At 54.0% G+C, this 12,705-nt stretch overlaps 1 protein-coding gene across 3 annotated transcripts in view; it reads right to left on the reverse strand.

The window, feature by feature from the left end:
• The window catches only part of LOC103608548, a 14,256-nt gene that overhangs the window by 978 nt on the left and 573 nt on the right, over positions 1-12,705 (reverse strand). For 2 of the 3 annotated variants that reach the window (XM_008592971.1, XM_008592969.1), the window contains exons 2-7: positions 8,285-8,362; positions 2,066-2,134; positions 1,339-1,362; positions 883-981; positions 672-781; positions 63-219 (exon numbers count right to left, since the gene is read on the reverse strand). In XM_008592971.1, coding sequence (XP_008591193.1) covers positions 63-219; positions 672-781; positions 883-981; positions 1,339-1,362; positions 2,066-2,134; positions 8,285-8,321 — 496 coding nt within the window. In that variant the 5' untranslated portion in view covers positions 8,322-8,362. Of the gene's footprint in view, positions 1-62; positions 220-671; positions 782-882; positions 982-1,338; positions 1,363-2,065; positions 2,135-8,284; positions 8,937-12,705 lie in introns of those variants that run through there. The other variant, XM_008592968.1, reaches the window with a different exon arrangement.

Genomic DNA, 12,705 nt, shown 5'->3' on the forward strand with positions numbered 1-12,705 from the left:
CGCCAGCCCCGCCCCCAGCGCAGCCCCGCCCCCAGCGCAGCCCCGCCCCGCCCCGCCCGCACCATTAAGAAAGAAATAGAGCCGCGCAAGGGGGCGCTGGTCGTGCTTAATCACGCAGGAGAAGGTCCCCTGGTGCGTGGGCTGCGCCGGCCGGATCCGCGCCAGGTATCCTTCGGCTCGTGGCACATCTCGGAAGTAGGTCACGTCCTGAGTCCGGAGCTGCGGGACGCTCAGGCTGAAGCGGCTGGAGGAGCGGGACCCCGCCCTAAGCCCAGGACCTAAATTCTCAGCTCGGACTCGCCAACAGTAACGCGCGAGCCGCGTCCCCGAGCTAGACCACCCCCTCTTTGGTCCTGGCCCCACCCCTTAGCCTTTATTCGCGGACCCTTCACGCACAGCTCCGCCGCCTAAGCTTTGACTCCGCTCCCTCCTACTTGCTCTAGGGTGCTAGGCGCGCCCCCTAAACCCTTACGCATAACCTACCCCCGGACACCTGGTCTTGCAATCTGAGCCTCGACCTCTTCCCTAAATCCCGGGAAACTCTCCTTGCACTAAGCCTGTATCTATGTGGAGCTCCCGTAAGTCCCACCCTCTGCATTCTGACTCCCCATCGTTCAGTGAAGCATAACCCGCCTGACTAAACCCTTCATGCTGGCTCTGCCCCAACTCACACCTCCTTCTGCGAACTTCCAGGAATAGGTGATCTCCTCCTTTGGAAGCGGGAAGTTCACAGCGCAAGAAAACATAGCCTGACCACCCCGGGTCACCGTCACGTCCTGAACTGAAGACCGGTCCAGGTCACCCTCCTTGGCCCCGCCCAAGCCTGGCCCCACCCCTCCCTCGCTCAGGTCCGGTTTCTCCGGTTCGTCCGGTTCCTTGCACCTCCGGGTCCCGCCCTCTCACTTGGGCAGTCCAGCGGGAGGTCGCAGACGGTGGAGTAGCACCCGCGGCAGCGGAAACGCCGGGAGGCTTCCTGGAGTCCTGTGAGGCGGAAGCGGGAACTGGGTTCAATCTCCTTTCCCCAGCCCCTGTCCCTTTGACCAATTTAAAGGTCTGTTAAGCCTCCCTGGGTTCTATCGATCGGGTGGAATCCTGATCCCTGTTTCCCTGCGTTCTCCGGTTAACCCCCACTACTCCCTGCTCTTTAGGATTTCCATTGGTTTGCTCAGGCTCTCGGACCCACCTTCCATAGGAGGTTTTGAGCGGTCCTTAGTTTCCTTACTTTTCTCCAGGGCTCCTGGCCTCCTTTGGGTGAGGCCCACCCATGCTCTCCTGCCTGAGGTCCTAGGTTTCTACCCCGACCGCTTCCCTTTCCTGAATATTGGATTAAGTCCTTACCGCAGGGAGGGATGCAGGCCTGGACTGCGGAGAGAGAGGAAGCATTAATACTCTGGAAGTCGCTGGAGAGACCCTACTTGACGTTCCTCTAGAGGATGTTAGGAGCTGGACGAATTCCCCCGGGGGGGGGCGAGCTAGGTAGGCCTGCTGCTCCCTTCCACCTGGGAGGCGGGGCTAGGTCTGCAGCATTCCACTAAAAGGTCAGGCACAGGCCTGCTGCTAGCCATCGAAGTTGGGGGTCGGAGAGGTGGGGGGGCGGGGAAGACACACAGGACGGCCGTATCCCTGAGGAGAGGAGCCAGCCTTGGTGTGTTTCACCGAGGGGAGGGGCTAGATACTAGGCATCCTTGGAGGAGGCGGGGCCTAGTCAGGAGGCCCAAGTTAGAGAAGAGGCGTGGTCAGGCTGGAAGTCCACTAACTGGGCCCACCTGGAGAGGAAAACGCGCGGGACCAGAGATCCAGGAAGAGGTCCGGGGCTAGTCTGGGTCAGGAATATCCCAAGATAGGAGCTAGCTAAAGAGGAAACCCTCCGCGGAAGAAGCGGGGCTAGACCCAGTGTGGCCCACGAAGGGAAGAAGACTTTGTCAGGAGCCGCCCACCAAGGGCTCAAAGATCGAGCCAGCAGATGGGACCAAGGGGAGAGGATGGGGGTCTCAGGAATGGGGTTTTCTAACTGTGTGTGTGCCTGGAGGAGAAGGGCAGGAGAGAGAGATGGAGGCCGTTTTACCTTCTTTAAGCTGAATAATCACATTCTTCATTTTCTCCACGGCATCAGGAAAGGCAACCAGAAAGGACCCTGGAGGATGGAGGGGGACTTTGGTAATAAAGACCTTTCCCCATGGTTGGCATAGCTAAACAGGACTGTCACAGTGTCTGTGCCCCTTCCCCAGCCCCTTTCCTCCTTTATGTCTCCCCTGTTACCACATTCTCTGTTCTCCTCACCTCCTTCCACCCTGTCTACTGCGAAGGCTTATAAGTCCCCAAGACGCTTTCCTTCTCCCTCCTGAGTCTCTCTCAGATGGAAATCTTTTTTTTTTTTTTTTTTTTTTTACCATCACCTGCATTTATCTCGTTGGGGGGAAAGGGGAGGATAAAGATCAGATTCCTTACTGAGGCATACTGGGCCCTACATGGTTTGGCCTAGTTCTCGCTCTCTCTCTCTCTGTCCCATACCTACTACCCACCTTTCTTTTCCTTAACATGAAAAGAACCACATTCCCTAGCACCTCCGGGCCTTTGCACATGCTGGCTTCTGTTTCTAGCACATCTTTCCCCCTACTCCTACTTATCCTTCATGTCTTATACTTCAAGTGTCACTTTCTCACACTTTTCCAGAGAGGGGACATCACCACATATCTAATTGAGTTCCCTGTTTTTCTTTCTCATGGTACCCCGTTCATTTTATTCATGGTTCTCACCAGTTTGCAATTGCATGTATTTAAATATATGGTCATTTAAGTCTATCTCTTAAGTAAATAAACATGTCCTTCTTCAGTGCTCTGTCCTCAGAATCCAGAAGAGGGCCCTTAGTATAAGAAAGTGCTCAATAAATACGTGTAGAATAAATTCCAGGACCCAACTGGAACTGGAGTCCACAACTAGTTCCCTGTGACCCAAATCCACCCTTTGGATGTGTTATATTTGGCCTGGATGAAAGTGTTTTAAAAAACAAACAAACAAAAAAGTTGCCAACATATAAAATTAGAGAAAGTCTCATAAAATATTTGGCATCTCGTTTTAAAAATGTGAAAGAGCTGTGACACAGAGACCACATTTCCTTAAGGCAGTAATTAGCTGAAGCTTAGTAGCAGCCACTCCCTTTAAACTGGGCACAGACGCACCACTTCTCCACAGTCCCGAGTCTCTATTCGTTTTACCACTCTTTTGCTCCTTCTTTTGTTCTCTGTTTTTGTAGGTGGTTAGGTTTTGACCATTGTAATGGCTTCTGAACTGTAAGGTTTTGTGACTTTTTTCCATTGAAAAAGAAAGTAGACAGCTGGATTGATCTTGTGGTGGAGGTGGTTCTGGAAATCAGAAATGTGGCAGGGTGTTGTGGGATGAATTGTGTCCCCCCAAATTCATACATTGAAGTCCTAACTCTAAGTACCTCTGAATGTGACTGCACTTGAAGATAGAGTTCTTAAAGAGGTGATTAAGTTAAATGAGGTCATTAAGGTGGGCCCTAACCCAGTATGCCTGGTGTCCTTATGAGAAGAAGATATCAGGACACAGACACACACAGAAAGACCATGTGAAGACACAGGGAGAAGATGGCCATCTACAAGCCAATGAGAGAGGCCTCAGAAAAAAACAATCCTGCTGAGCTAAAACTTCTAGCATCCAGAATTCTGAGAAAATAAAGTTCTATTGTTTAAGCCACCCAGTCTGTGGTACTTTTTTACAGCAGCCTTAGCAAACTAATATACTGGGATTGTCAGTTGCCTCCAAATATCTATATTTTCTCTTTAGCAACAGAACACTGAGTTTCATTTGGGAAAGCCACCCTCCTCCCCACCCTCCAAAAAAAAAGACTTCATTTCCTGGCCTTCCTTGCAGTTAGTTGTGGTCATGTGGCCAAGTTGTGACTATTGAGATGTAAGTGGAAGCGTCATATATGAGTCTCAAAAAGTAGTCTTAAAAGGTGGTGCCATCATTTTGATCCCTTCCCCCTCCTCCATCCAACTGCTGGAAACTAACTGGGTTTTGATGGCTGGAGTTCTAGCAGCCGTATAGGACCATGAGGACAAGGGCTATACCCTTAGATGGTAGAGCAAAAAGCTGGAAGGAGCTTGAGTCCCCAAGAAAATGGATTGCCATGCTAGCATTAAGTGCCTAACTCAAGACTGACTTTATATGGAAGAAATAAACTTCTAGTTTGCTTAAGCCATTATGGAGAGGGGAGAAGGGTTCCTCTGTGATTTAAAGCCATATAAAAAGGGAGGGAATTGGGGATATTGGCAAGAGAGCAGCCGAAGTGATGATCATTGGGTATATGCTTGGGAAGAGGGAGCACTGAAGCCAAGAAATGAGTTCAAAATGAGGTGTAAAGGACTTAGAGGTCTCTCCTTGGCCACAGAGCAGGAGTGTGGTCTGGAGATGGCAGGATGGTCAGGAGGATGTGGTTAGAGTGGGATGCTAGTATGAGGCCAGGATGTTGAAGGAGTCATCCATGGAATATCTGTGGGCCAAACCAAATGACTCATGGGGAAGGTGAGTGCAGGATACACCAAGTGAGCCATGGCAGCGGGGTGGGGAGGGGTGGGTTTATACGTTTAGTAAACTCTGGGAGTTAGGGATGGAGCAAAATGTTCCAAACAGGCCAAAGGGCATAGGTTATATCAAATGAACCATCAGTGGGCACAAATGGATGTCGTACAAACCTCCCCAGAAGGGCTGCATATGTTAGGAACACTAACTCTGCTTCAGATCATCTGGGTTTGAGTCCTGGCTCTTCTATTTGTGAGCACACCTGTCTCACATCTAAGGTGTCAATCACAAACCCTCCTCCCTGTGTGACCTTGGCCAAGTGGCTTAACTTTCCTGATTTTCAGTTTGCTCATTCATAAAAGGGGATGATAGTAGTGTATTCCTCACAGGGTTGGGGAAGAGAATTAAATGCCGTACAAAATAAAAGCATCTTCATCCCAAACTATTTAATGACACCATTTAATGACCATATGAGATAATGTCTGTAAGAGCTTAAAGTGGTGCGTGGCACATTGTGACTGTTATAGAAGGGTGAGCTACTATTATTACCATCTCTAAGTTTGAGATGGAGAAACTGAGGCATAGAGAGGTTAAGGAAATGGTCCAAGGTTACATAGCTACATTTGAACCCAGGCAGTTGGGCTCCAGAGCTCCACACCTAATCACTGCATGTGGTACGCTGCCCTCCTCTCTTTACCAGGCCAGCCACTCCACAGTTTATAACACAGAATCTCCTGCCACCACCAAGAGGCAGCTCTAAGTCAGCTTGTCCATCTCTCCAGTCCTCCATCTGGGAGAGACCCAGGAGATGTCCTTGCTTCTTCCCATTCCCCTCACGCACACATATCTAGTACAGACTATCTCCAAATATCTCCTAGGTATGTCTTCCCCCTCCAGCTGAGCCCCAACTTCCCCATCTGGAAAGTGGGGCTATGAAACCCTGCCTCGCAAGGTTGGTGCTAGGATATCCTTTAGAAGATAATTAATACAAATAAATCTGTCTGGCAGATGTAGCCTCTCACATGCGTGACGCAGGTTTGACACATAGTCATATCCTTGTTCTTCCTTCTCCTCCATTCTCATACCCACGTTCTTCAGCTCAGACCTCACCTTGGCCCACCTGGACCACTGAGACTGATCTGAGCCACAACCGACCATCTTCTCACTGGTCTCCCTGCTCTGCCCTGGTCGTACATGCACATAGTCATATCCTTGTTCTTCCTTCTCCTCCATTCTCATACCCACGTTCTTCAGCTCAGACCTCACCTTGGCCCACCTGGACCACTGAGGCTGATCTGAGCCACAACCGACCATCTTCTCACTGGTCTCCCTGCTCTGCCCTGGTCGTACATGGCTGCCAGACAGACCTTGTTAAATCCTGAGTCAGATCCTGTCTCTCTGTGTAAAATCCTCCAATAGCTCCCCCATCTCAACAGCAAAAGATAAGTCAGGCCCACAGCAAACAATCTCAGTATGTTCTCGAAACAGCATCAACCAGCATCACCTAGGAACTTGATAGAAATGTAAGTTTTCAGGCCCTATCACAAACGTACTAGTCAGAAGCAAAGGGTAGGGCCCAGCAATCTGCATTATAACAAGCTCCCAGGAGACTCCGATGTACACTGGGCCTTGAGAACCACTGGTCTACAAGGAACCGTAAGACCTATAAGATGTGGCCCCGTGCTACCTCTCTGATGTCATCTCCACTCCAACCCCACTGGCCCCAAGCCTTTGCACTGGCTTCTCCCTTGGGCTGAAACTCTCTTTCCCCAGACTATCAGCAAGGCTCTCACTGTCACCTTGTTCAGGTTTTGCTCAATTAGACCTTCTCATTTCCACCTTCCTTGACCAACCTATTTAAAATTATCATCCCTTTCCTTCCCTTTCTGTTCTCCTCCATAGCACAAATCAGCAACTGATATACTATAGTATTTTGTTGATTATTTTTATTATCTGTCTCCTCCCACCCCATCTCCAATATAAGCAATCCAAGGGCGGGCAGTTTGCATTTTTGGTCCCAGCTGTGTCCCCAGTGTTGTTCCTGGCACATTGAATGAATAGCTGCTGAACATACTGCACTGACTTTTCCCGGCCTCCATTCTCTTCCTCTAGTCCAACCTCCAATCAGCCCCAGAGGGCTCTTTCTATACCCAGGGCTGACCTTGCCCTGGCCCCGCTCACAGCCCTCCTATGGCCCCCCAGCACCTTCAAGACAGAGTCTCACGCATCCCTGACTTTTCAGCTGAACCCTGCCCTCTGGTACCTAGCTGCCTCCTGAACATCCCCTGGGCCCTGTACAGTCCCTATGTCCCAGCTCATCATCTATCTCCACTCCTGCTCTTTCTCCCAGGCTCCTCATCTCAGGGATGGCCCACCCCAGCATGGAGCCAGAACTCAGGACCTCCAGCCCTCCCTCCTGCCTCTCTCCCCAAACAGCCCATTACTCCCAGGCCCCATTGCTCTGGCCCCTGAGTCTCTGTCCCCACCCCATCCCCTCTTCTCCACCTTCACAGCTTTAGCTCCAGCCCCAGCCCCAGCGCAGGCCTCCTCATCTCTTGCCTAGACCCTCACCCTGGCCTCCACTCTCTGCCCTCCAAGTCCATCCCACACCCCACCCAAACGAGGTCATTCACACCTAGATCTGGACTTGTTCCTGGTCTTTTCAAAACCTTCTGTTATAACACAGTCTATGTGGGGAGCGACAGGGAGAAAAGGGTATTTCTTGGAATCCAGCACCCCCTCTTTCCAGCACTTCCTCAGGTCTCCCGTTGGGGGTGGAGGAATTCACAGCCAGTCTTCTTAATGCTGCCCCCTGGACACTCCCTTGATGGGAACATCTCCCTCTTTGGGATCTTTGACCAAAAGCTTTGTGGGCAAGAGCTGGAAACAAAAGCTTATCAGTTTATCCAAATAAACAGGCCTCTGTGGCCTCCTCCTCACACCTCTGATCCTCTGACAATTCCAGTCTCTGGCATATTGTGGGGATCATGTGCTGTGTGGTCATGGTGACGCGCTGTGATTACTGATAACACTGCCTCTTGGCTATGCACGTCCCCCCAGCCCTGAGGCCCCTGGCATGTCCACATGTACGTACCTTCTGTGCTGCACATGCCTGTCTCACCGGCCCCAGTCAGGGCTGTCACATGTGCCTGTCTCCCCAGGACAGCCACACCCCTGTCGAATCTTCATGTCTGTCACCTGAACTATCCACTTTGCTGTACCTAACTGATTTCCTGCCCCCTAATAGCCTCACACATCAAAAATGTGGAATCACAGAGTATGTGCATATGTGTGTGTGTGTGTGCATTTTTATCCTAGAGAAAGACGTCTCACCAGGAAGCGCACCCCTCCCGCCACACACACACTGAGGTCCACGGCCATCCTGGGAGGCAAGGAGACTGTTTCACTTTACAGGTAGGTAAGTTGAGGCCCTAAGAGGAGCAATAAATAATATGTCCAAAACTTCATATCCAGGACGACCGTGCCACACAGCCAGGTCAGATCCCATGTCTACCTGATTCCAGCTGGGCTTATTTCCGCACCGTTCCTTCTCCTCCTCACCAGCATCTGCCCAACCCCCTGAGAGCTGTTCCACCCTTCTCCCTGACAGTAACCCAGCTCACTCAGCTTCCCCACATCACTGCGGAGCTCCAGAGGCCCTCTAATCCACCTCTGAATACCCATTTCTAGGGGGATCAAAGGCCACATAGTCCACCATCCCTAATCCCCACTCACTCACACTGGGCAGCCGCCATCTCCTGGAGGGAGTGGGTCATCTGAGTGAAGGCATCATGCAGGTGGCTTCTCTCATCGTAGTCTGAGGGTAGGAGAGGTAGGTAGGGACTCGGTGGAGGAAGATCCCTCCCAAACCACATCCCTAATGTGGACATTCTGTCTCTGGGTCTCTGCCCCGCAGCCTCTGTCCTCCCTCTCTTGAGTCCCTGCCCCTCCCAGTCTCTATCCTCTCTCTCTTGAGTCTCTGTCCTCTTCTCTGTTGAGTGTCTGCCTCCCCAGTCTCTATCCTCTTCTTTATTGTGTATCTGTCCCCCAGACTCTATCCTCCCTCTCTTGAGTATCTGTCTCCCCAGACTCTATCCTTCCTCCAGTCTCTGCCCCCCAAGTCTCCATCCTCCCTCCCTTGAGTCTCTGCACCCCCATCTCTATCCTGTCTCTCTTGAGTCTCTGACCCCTAATCTCTATCCTCCCTCTTGGGTCTCTGCCACCCCCTTCCCCCTCACCGACTTCTCTCTGAATCTCTGCCGACTCAGTCTCTATCCTCTCTTGAGTCTCTGCCTCCAGTCTCTATCCTCCCTCTCCTGAGTTCTGCTCCCATCCCAGGCTCTATTTTTTCTCTTCTGATTCTCTGCCTCTATCTCTGTCTACTTTTCTGTGTTTCTGTTCCCCTTGGTCCCTGTCATTCCTCTCAGTCTGAACCTCTCTCCATTGCCTCTGAGTTTCTCTCTGTTTGTCTGCCCCACTCTCTGAGTCTCTCCAGATCTCTCTGGTCCCTCCCTCCGGGCCCTTTCCAGGGCCCTGGTGGACATTGGATGGTCTCCTCACTGATTTCACTGTATGAGAGGTTCTCAAAGGCAACTGTGAAGGCCTCCTTGCACTTCTCGAGCTCAGGACCCTCCATCCCAGCAAACATCTGGCATACGCGGAGGCGCTCAGGGTAGGTGGTGAAACAGAGGAGACAGGCCCAGGAGGGCAACCTGAAAACTATGAAGGCCAGCAGGGCATATGGGACAGCACTGGCAGGAGACAGCAAGGCCATCATAGAAGGTCTCAACATCCAGAGAGAAGCTAGTGACCTTTGTGAGGTCACTGCAGGGTGGGGGAGGGGCCCATAGTCTGGGGTCAGAAGTCAGCTTTCAGTTGATGGTCAAATGTCAGGCTCCAGAGGAAGGATGTGAGGGGTCAGGGGTTACGAGTCAGGACAGCAATCCCCAGGTTTGTGGTTGAGCCAGACGCCAGGCTCCCAAGAACCTCACCTGTGACCCTGGATATCCTCACAGGTTAAAGGGTCTCAGGGACCCAGAGGCTGGCAACGTGGTATGTGGTTGCCCCAACAGGCCCAGGGGTGAGTTGGGGTTGGGGGTCAGAGATGGAAACAGGCACAGAGACACACTGAATACCAGAAGCCAGGAAAGAAGACCAAAGAAGACAGAAACAGAGATACAGAGAGATACTGGTAGGATCAGAAACCCAGAAAGCCACAATAAGAGAGAGATGGAGAGAGTCTAAGAGATCTTTGTGCAGAGAAAGGGACTCAGAAGCTTCAAGAACAGGAGAGGCAGTGAGTGCAACAGACAGACACAACAGAGATGGAGAGACAAACAGAAAGCAAAATAGAGATTTCTTGATGAGAGAGAAACTCTTTTAGGGAAGTGGGAGGAGGGGATGCAGGACAAGGATAGAAAAACAGCTCAGCTATTCCTCTCAGGGTCCCTGGGGCAGTGTGTGGGGCTGGGGGTCCCCGCCAGGCCCCGTCCCGTGCAGGGCGCAGCCTGGGGAAAGCTAGGAGGCCGTATAGTGATCTCCTTGGGTGTCCTCCTCAACTATACAACCTCCTACCTCAGCCCGGGGGGCGCGGCAGGTGGACAGACCAGACAGATGGATAGATGGGGGCCAGGAGAGCCAGGGAGGGTGGGGAGGGCCGGGGAGGCCTCAGCCGTGATGGTGAGCCCCCGACACGGACCCACAGACACGAGCTTGTGTGCGGCGAAGGCCCCGCAAGGTCGGTTCTACGGGTGGGTGCCAGGACCCAGAAGTCCGGGCCCCCGGCCCCCTCCTCCCCAAGGAACTCATGAGTCCAGGCCCCTGGCCCTTTCCTTCCCAAAGATCTCAGGAATCCAAGCCCTTAGCTCCATCCTTCCTCAAACTCAGGAGTCCAGGCCTTGAGCCCCCTCCTCCCTCAGATCCATGAGTCCAGCCAGGTGGGCCTTCCTGGGGAAGGCACAGCCCGACACAGCTAGCTTCCTGGGTGCCAGTCGGATGGAACCTCACCTGTCTTGGAATTTGGCCCATTGGGCACAACTGCTCCCTCCCTCCCTACCTACCTGTCAGCCTGCAGAGATTCCAGGCCCAGGGCTGAGGGGCCAGGGGATATGAAAACTCCAAGCCTTCCTGGGTATTCCCGCCCCCCCGCCCCTTGTTTTGGCATCATTTATAGCGATGACAGGTATGACCCCAGAGCCCAGCAGAGGTCTCTCCCCGACGCCTCCCACTCCAGTCAGCCTGGCCGGGAGGGGAGGTGCTGTCAGCATCCCCATTTTGCAGGTGAGCAGGTGAGGAGGCTGAGCCTCACAGAGGGGAAAGAGACTTGGCCGAAGTCAGCTTGGAAGTGGGGGGCGCTGTGAGACTCAGCAGCCACCCTCCCCAGCCCTGGGCTCAGAGCCTGTCCACGCGGGAGTGTCTCCCCTGCACAGTGTCATGTCTCCGTCCCGCGCTCCATCTGCACCTTGCTGCGTCCTCCCTATCCTGCTCCCTCTGCTCGCGTTTTTTCCTTACCCTCTTTCTAGCTTCCGTCTCACCTGGTCCCCAGGCTCCTTCTGCACCTGTGTTCACTGCTCACTCCCTTTGCTCTGTCTGTCCCCCCATCCGCCTCTCTCACCTCTTGCCCTCCTTGTTTTCGTCCCTCTCTCCCTTTCTCATTCTTCTTCTCTACCTTCTCTTCCGTCCTCCCCTCTCCTCCTCCCTCCCTCCGTCTTTGTCTCTCTCGTTCTCTCTGGCCCCTTCAGTCTCTTTCTCCCCTCTCCTCTGTCACCGTCTTCCTCCCCCTTTTCTTCTGTCTCTCCTCATTCCCTCTCCTTCTCTGCATCTCTCGGTCTCCTTCCCTCCTTCCGTCCCTGTCTCTCTCCCTCTCTCGCCCTTTCTTCTTCCCTCCCTCCCTCCCCTCCCCCTCCCCGTCTCTCTTCTCTCCTTCCTTCTCCTTCCCTTCCTCTTCTCCTCTCCCTTTCTCTCGGTCTTTCTCCTTCCCTTTCTCCCTCCCCCTCGCAGCTCAGAGCCAGGTCTGGAGTTGGGGGTAGGGTGGGGTTGGTTTGAGAAGGGGCCCAGGGCTGGGGTAGCGACCTGCTGAGGAGGGGGAGGAGAGGCGGGAAGGGGGCGGAGGGGAAGGGGGAGGTGGGGGCCGGAGACGGGTCTACGGTCCCAGCTCTCTTCCCCCTTCCCTCCTTCCCAACCTCCCAGACCCTTCGGCGGGGGCGAGAGTCAGGCCAAGGTGGGGAGGAAGGGGAAGGGAGGAGGCTGCCCCCGCCCCCCCACCAACCTGGCCCAGAGCCCAGGCCTGGGTTCCCAGCATGCCCCGGGGCTGCCTGGGGCCTGAGGAGGGGGGTGAGGGGAGAGGAGAAGCTGAGAATCTTAAAGATTCTCCGGACCAGAGCATCTCCCCCACCCCCAACCGATTTCTCCTTGGGGAAACTGAGGCCTAGAGAGAAGGGTCAGGGCTTGTTCAAGGTCACTGGACAAGGCATTGATGGGGACATGAACTCCCTAGGCTCATAGGCCCGCTTTGGGGTAGGGGTAGGCGCTGGGCTTTCCCCAGGCCTGGGTCCTCCTCCCCCTCTCTGCGGACCCTGGGGAGCCCCCAAGGGTCAGAGAGCAGACCCAAACAGTCTGGCACCATGGCAACCAGCTGGCCCCGCCCCCTTAACCCCTGGAGGTCTGGACTCCAGCTGGGGCTAAAGAGGAGGTGGGGGACTCCTGGGTTCCGGGGGAGGAGCCCCCTCCCTCCAGGCTGCGAAGAGAGAAAGAAGCCGGGCGCCTGAACTCTTGGGTCCTAGAGGAGGAGGGGGTTGGAGACCCGCGCTCCTGCGGAGAGGGGTGGGGTAGTGAATTCTGGGGTTGTGAAGGGGTGGGGGCTGGAGGTGGACTCCCAGGTCTGAGAGAAGAGGCTAGGGGCCCAACTCCCGGGTCCTGGGGAGAAGGGGGCTAGGGGTTCAGATTCTGTAATTCGGGGGGATGGGCTGGACTCCCAGATCTGAGGGGAGAGGGGCTTGGGGCCTGGAATCCCAGGTCCCCAAGGGAGCCTGGATGCAGGGCCTCTCCTCCACCAGACATCCCCTGCCCCCGCCGCTGACCCTGGCCTGTCTGGCTACCCAGACAACCTCCCCCCTCCTCCTCAGCCCCCTCCCACCAGCAAGGCTCACCCTTGACCCCGCA

The sequence above is a fragment of the Galeopterus variegatus genome, unplaced genomic scaffold (assembly GCF_000696425.1).
Source record: "Galeopterus variegatus unplaced genomic scaffold, G_variegatus-3.0.2 Scaffold8548, whole genome shotgun sequence".
Lineage (NCBI taxonomy): Eukaryota > Metazoa > Chordata > Mammalia > Dermoptera > Cynocephalidae > Galeopterus > Galeopterus variegatus.